The sequence below is a fragment of the Marmota flaviventris genome, chromosome 6 (genome assembly GCF_047511675.1).
Source record: "Marmota flaviventris isolate mMarFla1 chromosome 6, mMarFla1.hap1, whole genome shotgun sequence".
NCBI classification, from domain to species: domain Eukaryota; kingdom Metazoa; phylum Chordata; class Mammalia; order Rodentia; family Sciuridae; genus Marmota; species Marmota flaviventris.
In genome coordinates, this window is record NC_092503.1 from 157235756 (window position 1) to 157258540 (window position 22785).

General features: G+C 39.1%; 2 protein-coding genes and 1 long non-coding RNA gene across 6 annotated transcripts; 2 read left to right on the forward strand and 1 right to left on the reverse strand.

Annotated features, from left to right (window-relative positions):
- Positions 1-5634: 5634 nt before the first annotated feature.
- Positions 5635-7165, forward strand: LOC139706293 (uncharacterized). The gene is made up of 2 exons (XR_011707899.1): positions 5635-5668; positions 6457-7165. It is a non-coding gene; the product is annotated as an uncharacterized lncRNA (long non-coding RNA).
- Positions 7166-15140: 7975 nt separating this feature from the next.
- On the forward strand, positions 15141-15687 carry LOC114102744 (histone H2B type 1-C/E/F/G/I). The gene has a single exon (XM_027948256.2). The coding sequence runs from the start codon at positions 15147-15149 to the stop codon at positions 15525-15527; it is 381 nt and encodes a 126-aa protein (XP_027804057.1). The 5' UTR covers positions 15141-15146; the 3' UTR covers positions 15528-15687.
- A 1471-nt stretch (positions 15688-17158) lies between these two features.
- On the reverse strand, positions 17159-19916 carry LOC114102747 (histone H4). 4 transcript variants are annotated; one of them, XM_027948260.3, is made up of 2 exons: positions 19589-19916; positions 17159-17257 (listed from the first exon to the last, which is right to left on the reverse strand). In XM_027948260.3, exon 1 carries the CDS (start codon positions 19901-19903, stop codon positions 19592-19594), a length of 312 nt encoding a protein of 103 aa, XP_027804061.1. In that variant the 5' UTR covers positions 19904-19916; the 3' UTR covers positions 17159-17257; positions 19589-19591. The 4 variants fall into 4 exon arrangements, with proteins under 4 accessions (XP_027804061.1, XP_027804060.1, XP_071469879.1 ...); XM_027948259.3 differs by having other exon boundaries at positions 19586-19916; XM_071613778.1 differs by lacking the exon at positions 17159-17257 and adding an exon at positions 18402-19024.
- Positions 19917-22785: the final 2869 nt, after the last annotated feature.

Here is a 22785-nt window from a genome sequence, read left to right on the forward strand (position 1 = left end):
ACTCTAACATTCCCTCCTTCCTTTTTTCTTTCCTTGTTTTATTGTTTTGTATTGTTCTTCAATTTGGATAATAAGGTTGTAAAATTTCAAAAAGAAAAATTAGTGGAGAACTATTTTTACATTGAAACAGGATCTGTAAAATAGAGGTCATGAAGTCCTTAAAATTCACCAAAACATAAAATCCAACTGGTCTTGGAATCATGTTGAAAAGCTCAAGAGAAATTTTTTTAACTGCTTATTCCTATTTCCTTAACAATAATTTGTTTATTCAACCTGTGTATTACTAAATAACTACCTTTTTCTCTCAGATATTATCATATTCTGTTTTTTTTTTTTTTTTTTTGTAAAGTTAGCTAAAGCATTTTTTTCTTTTTTTGTTTTTTTTTTGTTTGTTTGTTTGTTTTTGTTTGTTTTGTTTTGTGTGTGTATGTGTGTGTCTCTTTTGGTTGTTACTTTCCCTTATTACTACATTTTATCTTATTCTCATCCCTTATGCACACACCAAATTTTTTTTCCAAAGAAAAACCTATTGTATTATGGATCATTTCTACTATTTTCTATTTAATTCATTTTGTAATTTTAAAATTTCTTGCTACTTTATTTCATTTTACTCTGGTTCCTTTTGTAGCTGCTTCTTTGTGTATCCTAGGCATTTCTTGTTCCTTAAGGCATGTTTTTATTGTTAACATATTTAACATTAATATATATTTAATGCTATATCTTTTTCTTTAGTGCCACTTCAGGTACATCTTGCAATCTCCATATGTATCATTGATTCATGTTTATTTTCTTGTGATTTCCAATTCTCCATGTTATATAGTAGTGTGATTTTTAGTTCCAAGTATATGGGAAGATTGATATTTTTCCTATCTTTACAAAAAAAATGAAAACAACTTTCTATTTCTCTTTAGGTAGATTATAATAAAAAAATACTAGTATATGAAATTTATTCTTTTGCATATATTATCACATTTTCTGAAGCCAGGATTGAATTTTTCACATGGTTCAGTGTGCTTTGGGCGGGGGCATTGGATGTTCTGTGAAAACAAGAATCATAGATTGAGTTTGTTTATTATGTTGTTCACATCTGTAACCATAAGCATTCTTTCTTGCTTGGTATATAAGTATCTAAGAGTATTGTGTATTAAAAGGTTATCCTACAATTGTAAATTGAACAGTCTCCTAATTTTGCCAGTTTGTTGCCTTAGATTGTAGTTTTGTGGTCAGGAACATCTAAGGTCATAAATGTTACACCTTATTGGTGGATATTTATTTTATCCTTATGAGACATAGCTGTGTAAACTAAAGATCTCTGAAGCCACCTTTGTATTGAAGATACTGCAGACTGACTAACTAGAAATCCTGGTTGTGGAGAGATGGAATGTTGCAGATCAAGAGCCAAAATCCTGGGCTATCATTAGTCCCTTTTAATAGCCATTTACCACCAACCTTTGTATCAGACCTGATATTGGCTACTAGGCAAAACTCTGGGAATGTAGTTAAAAGCTTAGCAGACTTCTAGCTTCTATCAACTGGAGAGCTAAAAATGCTATACCATCTGAAACCTATAAAAGAAGTTTCCCCACTCTGCTACAGCCTGCCTACCTTATACCCTCACCAATGTGTGTGGTGAGTGCATTGATTTATGTCTTTGCATTGATTTATGTCTTTCCTTTGTCCTGTGACTTTATAAAAGTTCATGTAACCTCTTCCGTGGAGAAGCATGTTATTCAAGGTGACCTTAATCCATGTACCCAGAACTTGGCCAATCATATTTGGCTCAGAATGAAGAATCTCTTCTTTCCTTTGGAGGAGAAACTGTTGTTTGTGTCAACAGTTGTATGTTTTCTGGAAGTTCTATTGTGTTCATTTTCAAATCTGGCTGGAATTAATTGTTCTTGTTCCTTGATTGAATATTTCAGTTTTTATCTCTTTAAACATTTAGTAAATAGAAATTTTGTGGTCTCTGTGTGATAGTTCTTGTTTGCTGGAAGCCTGATTCTCCATATTGGTTAGTATCTCTTTAATTTGGTGACATTTATTATGATCTTATATTTAAATGTTCAAAATTTCTGACAGTGTTTCTAGTAAGTAATAGGTGCTTAGTAAATAACCACTTAATAAACAAATAAATAGCCTGTATAAACCTAGAGAACTTGGGTTCCAGGTGGTTCACACCTGGGGGATAATGGTTTAAAGGTAAACCACTGAATGGATTGCTTCTGAAGGGGGTAGTTTCTTTGTAAATCAATAGAGGGCACTGTGCACCTGCCTCACCTTAATTCCAGGTCACTTTTAATGAGATACCCAGACCAAGTAAATTTCCTCTGCTCTCCTCTCTAGAACCTTATAGAGACAACTTTTGTTCCTAGGAACTTTTGCTTGTTTCTTTCCCCCTCCATCTTATGCTTTCCCAGAGTGTTGGCTTAATGCTAAGTATCTTAGTTCTATTTAAAAGCCTAGAATTGTCTTCCCCAAGGCACAGACTTTAATTCTCAGAACTCAGAATCTTCTGATAATGATATTTAACCCAGAAAACTCTAACTGGTTTGTTTATCTCCCTAGCTTCAGATTCTAGGGTTTTTTTGTTGTTGTTGCTGTTGTTTGTTCTGGTCAGTTCCGGGGAGTTTTCCTTGGTTTCTGCTTGTTTTGTTCTGTTCCTTAGGAAGGCAAAGATGTGTTCATGTTTGTTGCAGGTTTTCTAGACTTTGGATGGACTTTGAAGAATACCTTCTTTTCCACATTGCCAACAGGCATCTTTACTGTGTCCCTTTGTTTTTTTTTTTTGTTGTTGTTGTTGTTGTTTGTTTGTTTGTTTGTTTGGCACTTAAAATATTTTAATTAAATGCTTATTTTGATTTACAAGTCTTGGCTGAATGTTAAAAAACAAATTGATGATGATGGCAAGCTTCATCCATTAACTACTACATGGCACACAATCTGCTTTCAAAGCTATTTGTCCTCTTTTTTTTTTCTTACTATGGTAAAATACATATAAAAATTTATCTTTTTATGGTGAGAATTTTTAAAAAATTTGTTTTAATTAGTAATTCACTGATGTTAAGTACATTCACAGTGCAGTACACTAGTCAACATTTTCCATACCAGATTTTTCTCCATTATTCTAAACAGAAATGCTGTGCCCATTAAATGCTGTTACCCCTTTGGCAACTAACATTCTGTATGATTTTGACTACTCTAAGTATTTCACATAGGTGGAGTTATGTGCTATTTGTTCTTTTGTGTCTTACTTATTTCACTTTGCATAATGTTTTCAATATTCATGCATGTTGTTTCATGTGTCAGAATTTCATTCTTTTTAAAGGTGAAATCACATTCCATTGCATGTATATGCCACATTTTGTTTACCTATTCATGTGTTGATGGATGTTTGCATTGTCTTTACCTCATTGCCATTGTGAATAATGCTGCTATGAAGACTGTTCAAATACAGATCTGCTTAAGTCTCTGAATTCAGTCCTTTTGGATATGCATACCTGAGAGCAGAACTGCTGGATAGTACGGCAATTCTATGTTTACCTTTTTGTGAAACTATCAAACTCTTTTCCACAGTATCTACAGCATTTTACATTCTTATTGACAATGCCCAAGCATTTCAATATCTTTACGACCTTGCCAACATTTCTTATATTTCACTTAATAATAGCCATCCAATGGACGTGAATCAGTAAGTAGCATTTTGATGGCATGGAAATTTATTTATTTATTTATTTATTTATTTATTTATTATTTTTTTAATTTTTTTATTGTTGGTTGTTCAAAACATTACATAGTTCTTGATATATCATATTTCACACTTTGATTCAAGTGGGTTATGAACTCCCATTTTTACCCCGTATACAAATTGCAGAATCACATCAGTTACACATCCATTGATTTACATATTGCCATACTAGTGTCTATTGTATTCTGCTGCCTTTCCTATCCTCTACTATCCCCCCTCCCCTCCCTCCCCTCCCCTCTTCTCTCTCTACCCCCTCTACTATCATTCATTTCTCCCCCTTGTATTATTTTCCCCTTTCCCCTCACTTCCTCTTGTATGAAATTTTGTATAACCCTGAGGGTCTCCTTCCATTTCCATGCAATTTCCCTTCTCTCTCCCTTTCCCTCCCACCTCTCATCCCAGTTTAATGTTAATCTTCTTCTCATGCTCTTCGTCCCTACTCTGTTCTTAGTTACTCTCCTTATATCAAAGAAGACATTTGGCATTTGTTTTTTAGGGATTGGCTAGCTTCACTTAGCATAATCTGCTCTAATGTCATCCATTTCCCTGCAAATTCTATGATTTTGTCATTTTTTAATGCAGAGTAATACTCCATTGTGTATAAATGCCACATTTTTTTTATCCATTCGTCTATTGAAGGGCATCTAGGTTGGTTCCACAGTCTTGCTATTGTGAATTGTGCTGCTATGAACATCGATGTAGCAGTGTCCCTGTAGCATGCTCTTTTTAGGTCTTTAGGGAATAGACCGAGAAGGGGAATAGCTGGGTCAAATGGTGGCTCCATTCCCAGCTTTCCAAGAAATCTCCATACTGCTTTCCAAATTGGCTGCACCAATTTGCAGTCCCACCAGCAATGTACAAGTGTACCCTTTTCCCCACATCCTCGCCAGCACTTGTTGTTGTTTGACTTCATAATGGCTGCCAATCTTACGGGAGTGAGATGGTACCTTAGGGTGGTTTTGATTTGCATTTCTCTGACTGCTAGAGATGGTGAGCATTTTTTCATGTACTTGTTGATTGATTGTATGTCCTCCTCTGAGAAGTGTCTGTTCAGGTCCTTGGCCCATTTGTTGATTGGGTTATTTGATATCTTATTGTCTAATTTTTTGAGTTCTTTGTATACTCTGGATATTAGGGCTCTATCTGAAGTGTGAGGAGTAAAGATTTGTTCCCAGGATGTAGGCTCCCTATTTACCTCTCTTATTGTTTCTTTTGCTGAGAAAAAACTTTTTAGTTTGAGTAAGTCCCATTTGTTGATTCTAGTTATTAACTTTTGTGCTATGGGTGTCCTATTGAGGAATTTGGAGCCCGACCCCACAGTATGTAGATCGTAGCCAACTTTTTCTTCTATCAGACGCCATGTCTCTGATTTGCACTGTGTCCCTTTGTATCCCTAGTAATACTTTCAGCTTTATATTGTTTGTCTGCTATTAATACTACTATACTTGCACTCTCTTGCTAAACGTTTTCCAGGCATATTTTTCCTTCATCTTTATGTTTTGTTTTAGTAGTCTTATTTTTGAGGGGGTGGGGGACTAGGGCTGAACCCAGGGGCTTTAACCCAAAGCTGTTAGAGTCTGTAAACAAGTCAAAAATAACACCTGGCATTTTGCCAGGGGAATGTTAGTGTTCCTAAACAAGTCTGGATGGTGCCTGGCAAAATGCCAGAGGGAGTGGTTTGAGAAGTAACAAAAGCAAGCCATTAAGTGTGGAGATTCCTTATTGGTTGACTGATGTATCTAGTTTATGCTAATTAGATAAGCTGTGTGGAATGTATAAATACTGCTCCTGTCCTGCAATAAACGTCTTCCACTCCTGCTGTATCAACCTACACAAGTTATTCGTCACCCCCCAGCTATTTTGCCCAGCCAGCCAGACTGTGGCAGATGGTGGCCCGTACGGGGAGCCCCGGGACACTCGGGGGTAAGTAACGAAAAAAATGCTGCCCGTCCATAGATAGGACGGGAGCAAATCTGCTCGTCCCTAGGCAGATAGGGCGAGAGGAAAAATGGCCATTTCGAGAAAATGGAGAAGATTGATACAGTATGTTTGTGTCTTGTTTTGTCTCAGTGTATTGTATTGTCTTTGTGACGAAAATATGGAAGGGGTGAGAAGTAAATTACTAAGGGAAGAAGGCACCCCAGTGGAACCAAGAAGAGTTAGGGCATGTGTTGATAAGAGCCCAGGAACTCTAGTCAGAAAGAAAAAGAAAGTTCAAAAGAAGAAGGATTATCAGGAAAAAAGTTGCAGCAAAAGGCTATTACTAAATACTTTTCGTTACCAGAGGGTGCGTGAAGCGGATAGGCGGCTGCCAAGTGTGCAAGCCGGTCACAGCGCAGCAAGGATTTTCCAAGAGGCGGCGGTGACTGGCCCTTCCCCACCTCCTGGCCAGGGAGCTGGCTCTTCCACTGCCGCAAGCCCAAATCTAGACCTGACCCGGAGGCATGGTCTCGCAGGCTCTTGCTCCCTGTGCCCAGTAGCAGTTTGAGTCCGGGACACTCCCCAGGGCCATCTGGGGCTGCCCAGGCACTACAGCCAGCAGAAGACACTACTGGTGTCCCTGATGTTTGGTCATTTCCAAGGCCAGTAACTACAATGGTTCTCCCACACCTGGAAGCTAATGAGTAATGAGCACTATTAAGGCCTATTTCAAATGTAAAAAAACCTTGAGATAATGTACTAAATTGTTCAGAAGGTTGTTTTCTTAGTAGAATGCTACAGGATTTTCTTTAGCCATCCGGAGTTCCTGCCTTCGTCCCAGTGCCGGTAAAGACCAAGGTGGAAGAATTTTCAGTGTTGCTGAAAACCGGACGAGACTTCAGCTGAAAAATGGACGAGACTTCGGATCAAGCTAGCTGCCTTCAGAACTTACCTGGACTGTGATTTAAGCTAGCTGCCTGCAGAACTTACCTGGACTGTGATTTACCTGGACTGTGAGTTAATCTATTGAGACACTGCTTTACCTGGACTGAGACAACAAACTGTAATCTATATCTTTGCAAATGGTGTCATGGCTGGTATAATTTTTCCAAGGGCTTCTTGCATGGAGCCATCAAGTGGCTTGGTATTGTGGCATTTTGTATCCTCCCTTTCTGTTTGTAGCAGGTTATTTATGGTGTTTCTGTAAAAACCACTATGGTCATTATTTAAATTAAACAAAAGGGGGAAATGTTAGAGTCTGTAAACAAGTCAAAAATAACACCTGGCATTTTGCCAGGGGAATGTTAGAGTTCATAAACAAGTCTGGATGGTGCCTGGCAAAATGCCAGAGGGAGTGGTTTGAGAAGTAACAAAAGCGAGCCATTAAGTGTGGAGATTCCTTATTGGTTGACTGATGTATCTAGTCTATGCTAATTAGATAAGCTGTGTGGAATGTATAAATACTGCTCCTGTCCTGCAATAAATGGCTCCTACTCCTGCTGTATCAAGTACACAAGTTGTTTGTCACCCCCCGGTTATTTTGCTGCCGAACGAACTGCAGCAGATGGTGGCCCGTTACGGGGAGCCCCGGGACACTCCGGGGTAAGTGACGAAAAAAAAAGCTGCCCGTTCTTAGATAGGACGGGAGCAAATCTGCTCGTCCCTAGGCAGATAGGGCGAGAGGAAAAATGGCCATTTTAAGAAAATGGAGAAGACTGATACAGTATGTTTGTGTCTTGTTTTGTCTCAGTGTATTGTATTGTCTTTGTGATGAAAATATGGAAGGGGTGAGAAGTAAATTACTAAGGGAAGAAGGCACCCCAATGGAACCAAGAATAGTTAGGGCATGTGTTGATGGAAGCCCAGGAACTCTAGTCAGAAAGAAACAGAAAGTTCAGAAGAAGAAAGATTATCAGAGGAGGAAGGATTATCAGGAAAAAAGTTGCAGCAAAAGGCTATTACTAAATACTTTTCGTTACCGGAGGGTGCGTGAAGCAGAGAGGCGGCTGCCGAGTGTGCAAGCCAGTCACAGCGCAGCAAGGATTTTCCAAGAGGCGGCGGCGACTGGCCCTTCCCAGCCTCCTGGCCGGGGAGCTGGCTCTTCCACTGCCGCGAGCCCAAATCTAGACCTGACCTGGAGGCACAGTCTTGCAGGCTCTTGCTCCCTGTGCCCAGTAGCAGCTTGAGTCCGGGACACTCCCCAGGGCCATCTGGGGCTGCCCAGGCGCTACAGCCAGCAGAAGACGCTACCAGTGTCCCTGATGTTTGGTCATTTTCAATGCCAATAACTAAGCTACAATGGTTCTCCCACACCTGAAAGCTGATGAGTAATGAGCACTATTAATGCTTATTTCAAATGTAAAAAACCTTGAGATAATATACTAAATTGTTCAGAAGGTTGCTTTCTTAGTTGAATGCTACAGGATTTTCTTTAGCCATCCGGAGTTCCTGCCTTCGTCCCAGTGACAGTAAAGACCAAGGTGGAAGAATTTCTAGTGTTGCTGAAAACCGGATGAGACTTCGGCTGAGAAACGGGCAAGACTTCGAATCAAGCTAGCTGCCTGCAGAACTTACCTGGACTGTGATTTAAGCTAGCTGCCTGCAGAACTTACCTGGACTGTGATTTACCTAGACTGTGAGTTAATCTATTGAGACACTGCTTTACCTGGACTGAGATAACAAACTGTAATCTACAACAAATTGTAACTCGGTATCTTTGCTAACGGTGTCATTGCTGGTATAATTTTTCCAAGGGCTTCTTGCATGGAGCCATCAATTGGCTTGGTATTGTGGCATTTTGTATCCTCCCTTTCTGTTTGTAGCAGGTTATTTATGGTGTTTCTGTAAAAACCACTATGGTCATTATTTAAATTAAACAAAAGGGGGAAATGTTGGAGTCTGTAAACAAGTCAAAATAACACCTGGCATTTTGCCAGGGGAATGTTAAAGTTCGTAAACAAGTCTGGATGGTGCCTGGCAAAATGCCAGAGAGAGTGGTTTGAGAAGTAACAAAAACAAGCCATTAAGTGTGGAGATTCCTTATTGGTTGACTGATGTATCTAGTCTATGCTAATTAGATAAGCTGTGTGGAATGTATAAATACTGCTCCTGTCCTGCAATAAATGGCTCCTACTCCTGCTGTATCAAGTACACAAGTTGTTCGTCACCCCCCGGTTATTTTGCTGCCGAACGAACTGCAGCAAGTTCCCGCCCGTGTGAACTCTCCCGATGGCGCCAATTTCAAATCTCGCTGGCGGGGAACCTTAGCCCCAATGAGAACTAATTCCTGGGCTCCAGAGCTGGTATCTGAAAGAACTTGCCAATAAACGGGTTGCCTGCCATTTATCTAAACCCTACCATCTCCCCCTTAGTTCTATATAAGCACACTGCTTTTTGCAATAAAATTGGAATTCTCCCGGCGAAGTGTCTTTGCGTGGGGAATTCTTTCAAGGCTGGCTTTGAACTTGCAATTCTCCTTTCCCAATCTCCACAGCCAAGGGAACCTCCCTGTGTCACTGCTCCTGGCTTTATTATTTTTTAAATTATGCATAATTTGTTTTCAGACTAATATGTTTGTTAAAATATAATCCCAATAATTCTTTTCTGAAACGAGAAGCCATGAGGAATATTTTATTACATGCATTTGATGGCTTTATTTAAAAATAGAAATGTCATAAGACCTAAGTATTATTCATAATTCAGAACAGATATGGTTTTCTGAGAAAAGCAAAAGAAAACTTATAAAACTTCCTTTCATGACTTCACAATCCTCAAAATACCTTACAATATTACATTTAATGAAATATATATCATTATGTTAGGGTTCTATTATACGTAAACCTGAATTTTAAAATATCAGTTTTTTTAATACCCCTTTATTTAATTAATTAAATTTTTAACTTATTATAAGTGGTGCTGAGGATCGAAACCAGGGCTTTGCACATGCTAGGGAAGCACTCTACCACTGAGCTACAACTCCAGCCCAAAATATCAGTTTTTTGATTTGGAGAGAATTTTGGGGGGGAAAAACTGTCAGAGAAATCTACTTATTTATAAACATACTAGCCAGTTTGTTTTTAAGCTGGTAATCTTTTGATCTAGATAATACCCTTTAGCCCATTATCTAGTGGTCACTGCCTCAGAAGAGTTTAGAACAGTCTGAATTCAGGAGCTTTATTTGGACAATCTTCTTAGTATGCAATATATATGCTACAAGTAGCTGATAAATTTCAGTACTTCTAGATCACATTAAAATAAGAACAAATGTGTTCAGCACTTCTCTCTCCTCCTTCCCTCCCTTTCTTCAATGTAACTATCAGACCCAGCAAGATTTAAATGAGATTTTCCTGAATGCAACTGATGATATTGACCATGATCTGAGTCCTGTGATCCTGGAAGACTGCAGTGATTAAAGAAATCCTCCCACCATTTTTTGGTTCTGAAAATAGCTTCCTTCAAGGAATTAACCTTCACCATAAAACTGAGTTAATTCCCTTCTTGAATGAAAATTTCTCTGGCATTGGAAAATGTGTATTTAATGCAAAATTGGGTGCACATCTCTTGTTCACACTACTATTGATATTTGTCAACATTTATTTTACTAATATCTTTGCAGCTCTTCCTTCTAGACTTTAATACTGTCCTTTGAGTTCAGTTTTCTTGTTGAAGTAGCTATTTTTTTTTTTTTTTTAGTTGAGTTTTGGACTAAATGTGGGACATGGGAGAAAATAAAGGAGTCAAGGATTGTTTCTAAGTTTTTAAGGTGGTCTGAGCAATTGGCAGAAGAGTGGCCTTTCATCAGGATAGGCAAGAAGGTTAAGAACAATTTTTAAAACTTGGGAAAATATCAAGGGGCGTGGGGAGAAGGGTGCCCTGTCATTTAGTATGTCAGACCTTGTCAGCTCTAGGTCTGTTGATGAGTATTCCCCCTGGGCAGCTCCCGTAGTGCCTCAACCAGCCTCACCCAGTTTGGACTCAAGACTCTTCACATCAGAGCTTGGCAGTGAAAGAGTTTTCCCCTCTACTTCCTCAGAACAGCCATCCTCCCTCTTCTCAAGTCAGGCACACCCTGGGAGTCAGGCAGTGTCCCTGTCCTTCCTGAGCCCAGCACTGTTGTCATGTATGTAATATGAGCCACATACGCAGTTTTGAGCTCTTCGGTGAATCCATTTTTAAAAACAAGAGCCAAGTGATTCAATTTAATAATATTTTTATTGTGATAGAGCTAAAATGTTATAATTTCAACATGTAATCCATAAAAAAATTAATGAGATACTTTTGTCCTTTTTTACTAATAGATTGTTGAGATCTGCTATGTAATTTAGACTTAAAAGGCATCTAAATTTTGTTTTTTCATTGTTTTGGTTTTCTTCTGTGGTACTGGGAATTGAACCCAGGATGATAGTCTAGCACTGAACTAAAGTATCCTTTTTTATTATTCTTTTTTAGACAGGATCTAAGTTTTCCAGGCTGACCACAAACTTGTACGCTACTTGCCTCAGCCTCCTGAGTGACTGGGATTACAATCACCCAGCCACATCCATTTTAATGTTTAATTTTCATTGGAAATATTTGATCTGTATTTAGGTATTTAAAAATTCACAAATTACATGTTTAGGTTGTACCTACTCATTTTCTTCCAATTGCATCAAGATTGTCTTTTAAGTTTAAAAACTGAATAATATTTTGAAATTTAGGTTTCTACCAGCTATATCCACTCAAAGTGCTCAATTGCCTCATGTGATTAGTGGGAAGTATTTTGATGACAAAACTCTAATCTATAAACTCAAATTCATGAATCATTCCTCTTTTGTTTCTCCAATATCTAGGAAATTTTTGAACATGTTTTGTTAAATAGACAAATGAAATATACTAAAATAATTACTAATAAACCTCAAATACCTACTTACACAAGTGAGAAAAAATAACTTGTTAACTTTAAAAATAAAAAAAATAGATTCTACTAGGATCGTGTAGAAAAATAGACTATAAAGAGAAGATGCTGAGTTTTCTGGGGGTTTATTGGTTTGTGGGGAGTGGAGGAAGAATCAGTATGCAAATAATGGAGATCAGTTTGGGCAGTATAACTCTCAAGCAAGCCCTCAAGTTTATAAAACATTCTGGGGAGGAGTGTTGTGCACCCACCAGTGCTTTTAGCTACTCCAGAGGAGCCCAGGAGTTGCCAATCATCTTGAGCAAGCTCTTAGCTACTCCAGAGGAGCGCAGGAGTTACAGATCAGCTTGAGCAACACTTGTTTTGTGAAGGGAATTAAACCCAAGGTCCTTGAGCATGGAAGACAAGCATTCTACCAACTGAGCTACATGCCCAGCTCAACTCTTGCTGTCTATAAAAGGAAAGAAAAGAATGGGTGGAATCCTAGGAGAAGTTGTCCCTGTAATGTGGGTCAAAATTCTTCCACTAGCACCTCTAGTTGAGATCAGATAGAAACCATTCCTTCAACACCGCTTCCCCTGGTTGCTAATAGTGCACCTTGGATTCATTGAGTTACCCACTGATTCATGTGCTAAGTGGCTACTAACTGCCAGCACTTTACCAGGTCCTTTTTTTTTTTTTTTTTTTTTTCCAAACAGGGCCTCTGCAACTCCTGGACTTAAGGCAGCCTCCTGCCTCAGCACTGTACCAGGTATATTTGCAGACAAAGAGGCAGGAGGTCTTAAAAAAAAAAAAAAAGTCAGATGATTAAAACAAGGGAACTATATGCTAATACAATTGAAGGAATAAGAAATGGGTAGAAAGACATAAATAAAGTAAAAGAACATAAGATTTTAATTTAGAAGTTCTAAATAAGGTTTTCAGGCCTGTCGCTTTCTAAGCTTATTTAGCTTCCAAGCCTGGAACTCCCAAATTCCTGAGAAACCTGTAACTCTACCTGTGTCCTGTTTATTAAACCTCACTAAATGGATTAAAGAAAGAGGCAATATTTGAAGAAATCTATAATTTAGGGCACTTTCCAGCACTACTACTGGATAGTAATAAAGACTACATTAGCATAAGGATCCTGAGAATGAGCAGACTACCCTGTGTGTCATCTACATGCCTTTCCATACCCACCCCTCACCAAAGTTCTTTATAAGAGGAGACTGGATCCCCAAACATGTCTCACTCTAGAGTAGCCCACATTCTTTCTTGAATTGATATTCCTTACTTTACCCCAAAATGTATGTCTCTAAGATCACCTGCATTCTCCTTGAATTTGTTTCTACTTTCCTAAGTAAACCTCTGTCTATCTTCTAACTAGGTAGGTAGAGAGCCATAGCAGGTAGCCTGGAATCCCCAGACGGGAGGTGTTCTGCCTTTTTTTTGTCCTAGGCTTCCTTTATTCTCTTGCCTTTTCCTATCTTTTTCCTTCCTGCATATGTGTCTAGGTCTGGGACCAGGTCCAGGAGTGCTTGGTGGGATGGCCCAAAGGTGGGAAACAGGTGGGCTGAAGGGGGAAGGGCAGAATGGAGCGCACAAGGACGGGATGACAGCCTTTTCCCTCCATGTAGGGAGGAGCCATTCCTGGGATGGGTTTCCTTGGCAATAGATTGGCACTGGGGCAGTTTCTTGATAAGGGTGGAGGGAGGGCTCTGAAGGGATTAACATCTCAATCCCTCAGGGGACAGTCTCCAACTTCCCAGACTCACTCAAAATTGGCCTCCTTGATCCGACCTGACTCGATTTACCTATCTCTACTGACTGTCTGATTCTGGCTTCACTAGCATGAGCTAAAACCCTAGTTCAATTCTCAGCATTGTAGAAGAAAAAAAAAAAAATGTGTATTCCTCAATCATACTAGTTCTAACTCTGATGTGATGATTTATACTTCTGCACTCCTCTTTCTATGTCCTTTTGCAGTTGCAGCATGTATCCCTGGATCCTTCTCTTACCTTTATGAAAGTACATTTTGTGACTAAAGAAATCAGCTCATCCTCTTTGGGTGAATTTCTTTAGTATTTTACACTCTTTTTCTCTGCATTTCTAACTGCCTTCTTCTGTATTCCTGCCATTTTCCAGTTAATCTAGTCTAAATTTAGTCTCATTTTCTTTCTCTTTTTTCTCTACTAAGTACACTGTATAATCAAAATTTTCACATTTTTAATCTGAGAACAACACAAGCTTTCTCTTTTCCAATACTGGCCCTAAATCATCTCTGCCTGAATCATCATTCTAATTCTACCACTTACTAGTAAATGGTAATTGAGGCAAAGGTACTCGCCTTGAGTACCTAATACCCTTTTCTGTCAAATGGAAAAAGTAGTAGTTTTAATCACATAGGGCTTTTAGGATTAGATAAGTACATACAAAACACATTAGCTATTCTGAACGTTGCTACATTGTCTAAATTGGGAATAAGAAAGACAGACTTGAATTCCTATTCAATAAGTTTTCCTTCACTGAAGTGAGAAATACAAGTTATTTTGTCAGACAAATATGTGATTGATTAAATTCCCAGTGCACTGCCATTAAAGTGTCACTCCCCCTCACAGGCAAAGGCCCTTGTGCACAAGAACCCTGCTGCCTGCCCACTGGCTTGTGGCTGGGGCAGCCCTGCAGGAAAGTGTAACAAAGTACTGAGGAGTTTGGAAGCACCCTGAAGAAAGGAAAGAATTAGCATGTTATCAAATTCAGGAAAAAGAAAACAATAATGAACTAAAAATAAACTTTAAACACCAGATTTCCATTTCATATTTTTTTTCTTATAATCTTTTCACAATTGCATTTAATCACTTGATTTTTGTACTTCACTCTGTGACTAAACTAGGTTCATTCCTTTCCAACTGGAATGATTTGGCCATATGAGCTAAGAAAATCTTTCCAGTGTTAACTCCCTTTAAGAACTGCTAGGTTGCTCGCTCTCTGTAGTGTGTTCCCCTTTGTCTTCCTGTTGTATTTGTTCAGTCTTTTAACATTAGGACACCCTGTCTTCATAATTATCTGGGAGACTTCTTATCCCCTAGATCTTCAGTATTCCTCCTTTTCCTCCTATTGGTCTAGAATATAAAGATCTAAATCGAAAACAAAAAAGTGAATGAAATTGGTCTAAAATATAATACAAATCTAAAATGAATAAGAAGTGAATAAGGAAAATCTAAAATTAAATACAAGTACAAATCTAAAAATACAGCTTATCCAGAAGTTCTTAAATTGGCCCCTAAGTTTCCAAATTGCACCATGAGCTTCACAGCTGTGGCATCTCATACTTTTTAAAACCGAAAAGCAAACTAATCTCAATTGTTCCCAATAAAAAGGCTCTATTGTTTAAAATGTAACTTAGATTAAAGTAGCTGCCACGTTTGCTGAAAAGCTGCTCTCAGGATTTGACCAATGGGACAGTAGGTCTAGAATACTTCCTTGCTCACGGGCCTACACAAATGGACCAATCAGAGTTTAGAAAAGTAATACCTCATTTGCATAAGATTGTCTACAAATAAGCAGAGTCAGAATTTAGAAGCCTCATTCTTCTCGGAGCAGCTAAAGATGCCTGAGCCAGCGAAATCCGCTCCTGCCCCCAAAAAGGGTTCTAAAAAGGCGGTGACCAAGGCGCAGAAGAAGGACGGCAAGAAGCGCAAGCGCAGCCGCAAGGAGAGCTACTCGGTGTACGTGTACAAGGTGCTCAAGCAGGTGCACCCCGACACCGGCATCTCGTCCAAGGCCATGGGCATCATGAACTCGTTCGTGAACGACATCTTCGAGCGCATCGCGGGCGAGGCCTCGCGCCTGGCTCACTACAACAAGCGCTCGACCATCACGTCCCGGGAGATCCAGACGGCCGTGCGCCTGCTGCTGCCCGGGGAGCTGGCCAAGCACGCCGTGTCCGAGGGCACCAAGGCGGTCACCAAGTATACTAGCTCCAAGTAATCGGTCGTGCCAATGCATTTATTAAACCCAAAGGCTCTTTTCAGAGCCACCCAACTGTTCTCGAATGAGTTGTGCACTAATGTAAAATTTGTTCCTGGCAGCTTGCAAAGTTAGTTCTTAATAAAATGCAGCCTCTTGGGTGGCTGTCTACCAGCTGCGATTTCAGGGTGTTATTGTATGCGTGACTGTCACAGAATCTCTTCCTGAAAATGAGGATGAGTCCCAAACTCACTCAGGCAGTATGTGAGTGGCCTTCGGCTCTTCATGAAATTGGTCACTTAATATGAGACAATTGACCATCTATGGTACAAGTGGAAGTTCCCCCCCATGTCGGCCCCTTGCTTGTCTCACTTCCTGTCCTTTGCTGCTCCGTTCTGCCTGTGATGTCAGTTTTTTTGCTTTTCCGGTTCATGTGCTAACTTGGATTTGGGCGACAGCAATCAGTACCTTTGCCTTCCCTGCTGTGACTAACAAACCAGGCATGGACCTATGTAATTGTGAATAGGAGGGATGAAGGGACTGCCACAGGTCATAGTGTGAAAAGAATAATTGTGGAAATGTTCTTTCTCTTTTTTGATGGGGATTACTGGGGGTTGAACCTATATTACAACCTGAGAGCTGAATACATGTGCTCTACAAGAGCTACACCCCACCATAAGGGGGGGGGGGGTGTAGCTGGACCTTGGACCTTGAGGTCTGAAAGTCTACAAACCTGCAATCATTTAATGTCCAACAGACTAAATTCCAAGTAATAAACAGCTGAGCTTCCCTTCCTCACTTCTCAAGTCACTGTAGGGTAGAAGCTGTCATGAGGGAGGTGGGCTAGAAAAGTTTTGCTGGGAGCTCTTTATTCATAAGTGGAAATGCTACATCCACTCTAGAATACTATCACTACCTACAGTGGGTCCTTGAGGGTCCTTGAGAAACACTCCTAACCAGCCTTCCCAGCCAGTTTGCTAGCCTAGCTTTTGTTCTTTGAAGAAAAAATAAATGTAAAGAGAGAAACAAGTATTTTAAAGTTACTAAATTGCAACTGCACTTCCACTGTACTCACTAAAGGTGTAGTTTCAGATGATACTGAAAATTCCTGGCCAATGGGGAATCCAATTTTCATTACAGAGTCACAGACCTCATTTTAAAGGCACACCTGACCATGTATCACCCATACCCTAAGCCTTTGTGCTCTCAGCACAAAATCAGAACACTGCTGTGGCCTCCAGCTCTGCAAAGTGTGTTCTCATCTAAGTATGTAACCCAACCTCAGAATATTAATTTTCTGCTTTTTGTTTCTCATTTTTCTCATTTCTTCATCTTTTTTCCAGATTTTGAAAGTCCCAATGATTTCTTCAAGCTTTGAAATTTTCTTTGTCCAATTGCCCCCTGATTATACAAACCTCCCCAACAAAGACATTAGTTGATTGATCAAAAATTCCCGTCTCAGCTAAATTATCATATTCTTGGAGATTATGGTGTCCAAGGCCAATCTCAGAAAGTTAGCAAGGCTGTAAGCAACTTAGCTAGACTGTGTTCCAACATACAAAATAAAAAGGGCTGGGATGTAGGTCCATGGTAGAGCACCCTGAGTTCAATCCCCAGTACAGAAAATAAATAAATAGTGCAAAGCCTACATGTCAAACAATGAAGCTGAGATTGATTTTTCAGAAAATAAAATGTTACTGAAAGCTCCTGAGCAGAGAACACATGATCAACTGGCTTCCAGTACCAGGATCCTAGAAGAATTGGAGAAAAATAATATTGGTGAAAGAAGATAACTGTTCAAACAAAAGAAAGAGCAGCAGTAATAGAGCAGTGGATACAGGAAACAAATCTTAGAGCAGTCCAAGAGTTCCCATGAATTATTTTTCCCAGTTTCTGTTGAAATTTCTCTGTGCTAAGTGTTGAGATTCAGCATCAAGGAAGACATACAAAAGCCAGCTCTCCTGGGATGACTAGCTTAGTCCCCAGAGAAAAGAGATGGTAAACAAGTTGACAACTGAGCAAAGCAATTCAAATAAAGTTCTATGAAGAAATAAAATAAAACCAAGGGCCATGATTGTGATGAGGTAACACTTTAGAGAAAGGAACCAAAACTCTAGGAAGTAAAAATTCTGGAATAACGTAACTGTTGGTACAAAAAGTCTAAAAGTAGAAAGGAATTTGTGCCTAAGAAATAAAAGGCTTATGTCTGGACATCTCTAATCAAAATTATGAGAAAGTGAGTGAAACAAACACCTGCTCATGTGGGAAACAAATATGCAAAAAGAAGGCTTATTTGTTTTGTGATAGCACAATTAGAATTTTAAACACTTTTTAAGTTGCTATGTGGAAAAAATGGATTTTATAAAATTTTAAGTAGCAAGAAACTAGAAAAAAATGAGAGGTTATTTCAAATAATCATGGTGAAATTATTAGTAAGATTCAGAAGAAAACAAATAATTGATGAACTGGCTTATATGGATGAAGAAACAAGTGAGTGAATTTACTGAGCCCTTTATTTGTCTTACTCTGTGAAACAGAGTAACTGAGACTAAGTAACTGATAATGAACAGAAAGCTATTTCTCTCAGGTCTACAGGCTAGGAATTAAAATCTGGCCGAGGGCCATCTGCTGCTGTATCATCTCAAGGCAGATGACAGGGCAAAAGAGAAAGGGGCTTAACTCAACCTAAAAGGTCTCCTAAATTATGGACTCAGGAACAACAGTGGCTAGCAAATTACTACAGACCACAAAGATAAAAAACACCAGTACATATCTTTATGGTTCAAATGCCAACTTCTTTTTCTGCATGCCTCTCAAATGTCATGAAAAATGAAAACAGTTATAGAATAACAATGATAACCAAACATTATGTTTATCATGACCCATGCACTGGTCAAAAGGCTCGACAAATAATTTTATTCAGTATCAAGCCTATAAGACAAATAGTATTCTTATTCATACATAGGTAAAAGGCTCAGAGAGGTCAAGTAACCTGAACAAAGACACATTAAGAGCACTTTTCAGGACTGTTTCCCAAACATCAAAGGGTATTGAGACTGTTTCCTGTAAACATATGATTATGCTTAATCACAGACTACTAAATATTTATGTCTTATTAAATACATTTATTAAAATAATAAATAGATAGAAGGAAAATCAATGGGCCTCATGATAAAATGCATTTTAAAGTCTTCTTTCATAATAAGACTAAAAATAATATTGTGAGACTCAGTCTCTCAGGTCTCTGAGAATTTAATTCTTTCAGAATGGATAATCATGCATTCTGAAATATAACACTATTAAAGAGTTGATCTAACTACTCAAGAATATGTAGAGCTTCCATACTCAGAGAAGAAATGATGACAAAATAAACACTCTTATTCAAGGTGTTCTCCAATATTATGTCTCCCTTTATCTGTCTATCCTTAAATTTTGAGTCTCCAGATCTCAGGCCCTAATATCCTAGAAGGCAGGTTGTTGTCAGGAAATCCATGGTGCTCTGGGACGCCCTTGGGACCCTAAAAAGATAAAAGCTCATGAAATGTGTATGTCCCTACATATATTCTTAAGCACATTCTTTTCGGCAGTTTTTGATTCATATATTAAGAAATACTGTTGGGGGCTGGGGATATAGCTTAGTTGGTAGAGTGCTTGTCACAAATCCTCAGGTTCAATCCCCAGAATAAAAGAGCTACTTACTGTTCTAAGGGGCGACAGTAACCAGATTATACCAGTTTATACAATCTGATTTATCTGTAGCACGAAACAGGGCCTAAATACACTTCCTACAATGTGACACAAGATCCCCCAAAAAAGCTCTTGCGACCTACATAGTAGTGCAAGATTTCTTAAAGGTTCCCTCCAAAAATATTTGATGATTGCAGACTATTCCCGACAGTCTGTACCCAAAAACACCTAGTTGTTGGAAACACTGTAACCACGGTACAAAACCCTTCCGCTGACATAACCAAGATATGCTACAATACGATAATAATGTAATGCAACCCTTTCGAGTGAAAGGATGGGTGGCCCTGAAAAGGGCCTTTGTAGAGAAACGAAAGCGACTGCAAGGACAATACCACGGCTCAGCCGCCGAAGCCATAGAGGGTGCGGCCCTGGCGCTTGAGCGCGTAGACCACGTCCATGGCCGTGACCGTCTTGCGCTTGGCGTGCTCCGTGTAGGTGACGGCGTCGCGGATCACGTTCTCCAGGAACACCTTGAGCACGCCGCGGGTCTCCTCGTAGATGAGCCCGGAGATGCGCTTGACGCCGCCACGGCGGGCCAGGCGGCGGATGGCGGGCTTGGTGATGCCCTGGATGTTGTCGCGCAGGACTTTGCGGTGGCGCTTGGCGCCGCCTTTGCCCAGGCCCTTTCCGCCTTTGCCACGGCCAGACATGCTGAAAGGAGAACTGGGTTCTCAGGACAATAGGCTCCCCTAGCCGCCAGAAGGCTTTTATAATAGCCTAGCGGACCTGTTTGAAAACCACAAGAGCAGGGGCGGGAACTCCAGTCGGTACCCGCCCTTCTGCATATTTGTCTCTGGCTCACAGGAACCGGCCCGGAGACCCTGAGGCAACCTAGCACCGAGAAGTGCAATATAAATGTGTGTGTATACACTCACATGTTTTCTACAAACAAACCTTGACACTTGCCCAACAATATGAAATAATACACGCTGTTATTCCTTATGAGATGCTTTAAATACAAATTGAATCAATTCACTTCTTTATTGTTTAACCTTCTTAAATGATTTTTACTGACTTATGGAGTCTAGAAACCTAAGCAGGGCTCTTTAGCACGCAGGCCTTCTGGAAAAATAAAACTATGTGATGGCTACTGAATTACAGGATCAGGAGTGGAAAATAGAGAAAAAAAAATTCCATGTTTATTTTTACTATCCTCCAGTTACACTTTAGCATTTTCTTCACCTGAGAACAATAGAATTGACAGGATATGTGCTACTAATCACATCACATTCCAGCTGTCCATATCCTAAAATAGCATTTGAACCCATCACACCCGCACTAGTAAAACTTGAACATATGGGCTGATTAGGTTTAAATATGTTAAAATTGCACTACCTTGGTGATCACTTCCTTTGTAATTCCATGTATAATCCTCTGAAACTTTATATAACATTCCAGGAAGGGACTCAAAAGGCTCATCCGACATGAATATAAATCCATGACACAACAATGAGTTAAGAATTCCTCCTCTAGAGGCTCCTCAAAGAGTGAAATGAAAGGACCTGGGCTTCATAAATGTTCAGAAAAGAGCACTAAATTCTATGAATGATTGAATACAAATTATAAATTAGAATAATCCGATGGAAATATATAAGTGGAAATGGCAATGACAACTTCATTAATGAAAGAAAAAACATTATTTTCCTTTCCTCCAATCTTAGAAAGTTTTCGTGTAAAAATAGCTTAAGTATTTCTTTACAATTGAAGAAAAAATGTTGTAGGAATTAAAGCTGGTTTCCATTTTTTTCCTTTTAAGGATACGGGATGCACTGGGGATTGAGCCCAAGGCTTGGCACATGTTTTCTAGGCAAATCCTAATCCACAAAAAAAAAATTTTTGAGACAGAGTTTGACTAAATTGCCCACACAGGCCTGGAATTTGCGATCTTGTCTCAGCCACCCAAGTAGCTGGGATTACAGTTGGGATGCTCAGACAGGAGTATGGGAATAAATTTAAAGGTGGAGATTGTCGAAAGAAAAGAAGTGCAAGTTCTATGAGTGGCAGAAGGACTTTCCCCAACCACATTAATTATTTAAGACAAGCAACAAGAGAGCACCAAATCTGTCCAGGCAGATCTGATCACAACTGCTTGCCCCAAAGTAAAGGATACGCTCATTTAAAGACATTTATATGTGGATAGATCTGCTCAGGGGTAGACATAACAATTTTAGGCAGATTTTTTTTTTTTTTTTACTTTTTTTTTTTTTTAGATGTTAATGGACCTTTATTTTTTACATTTATTTATATGTGGTGCTGAGAATTGATCCAGGGCCTCACACATGCTACCCAAGTGCTCTACAGCTGAGGAACAACCTACACTAGGCACATTTTTGATCTTGTGGAAATTGGCATAAACTCCATGAGAGATTTCGATATAGCTTAAGAATAGTTAATCTCTTACTAAAAATGAATAAGATTTCAGCCTTTGAATTCCTTGTTACTCTAAATATGGGATAGACACCTTGCTATGTAAATCCAGGCAATAAATAATTCTTGCTAACTTTCTTTTTATTCCCCATGTTCAATCTATGTTCTGCATGACCTAAAGGGATCACTGAGCCAGAGACCCTGACAGTTTGCAATTTACAATACAGGCATATCTCCCAAGTCATAGGCCAAATAACCTCTGGAAGTGATGACATGCACCTCTAACACTTGTTCAGAATTTTCTCGACATCTAAAGGAGATTATCTAAAGCTGCACCCTCAGCTATTGAGGATATGAGAAGTTGTTATTCTATGGTGCAATATAAGGTATATGTGATTTTGTCCCAAGTGTATAGTTCTTTTGTCCTTCCTTACATCTATGTAAATCTGTTAATGTTTACTCAGTAATAAATGCTGGGTTTTCTCTCTTCTATTTGGTACAAAGGTATCCATTCATTACCAGAATTATTTTATTTCTTCAAAATGTGAAGGGAATAAAGAGCCTCATAGAGTCACATTTCTTTATTTTACGTTAAATAGTTATATGGTTATTGAACAAGAATTATATATCTGGATTAATATTGGATTAAAACCCTTAGGAAAACAGACAGTATGGGCTATTTCAGAGTTTAATGTTAGATAGAAACTGGAATAACTACTTCGTTCATAATTGCTATTTATCTTCAATGATGTTAAGGCCCCAACGGGTGAGGCTTTCATTCAATGCAAAAGAAATAACAAGAATCAAGTTCTCCTATGTCAGCAGTACTGCCCAGACTAACTGGTGCAGGAACAAGCATTTGGGAAATAATCATGATGGCAGAGGAAGCAACAGAAGGAGGTTCACGACACTCATGGCTCCAGACTCTGTATATGGAAAACCCTTTCCTATCAATAACTGTATGACAGATGGATAAAACCAAATCCATACTTTGGATGTTTACAATCTCCTAGGAGGAAATTAAAATGAACAAGTATACACATAATATGAAATAGATTATAATGGCCATTAAAGTGATCAGTACAGGAATTTAAACTGGAAAGATTAAATCCCAAGGGATGGAAAATAACATATATAAAAATGTCAAAGTACATTCTTAGATTAG

What these genes read in the sequence shown, in the direction of transcription:
- LOC114102744 (XM_027948256.2), top strand. Translation starts at nt 15,147, where the DNA reads ATGCCTGAGCCAGCGAAATCCGCTCCTGCCCCCAAAAAGGGTTCTAAA.
- LOC114102747 (XM_027948260.3), bottom strand. Translation starts at nt 19,903, where the DNA reads ATGTCTGGCCGTGGCAAAGGCGGAAAGGGCCTGGGCAAAGGCGGCGCC.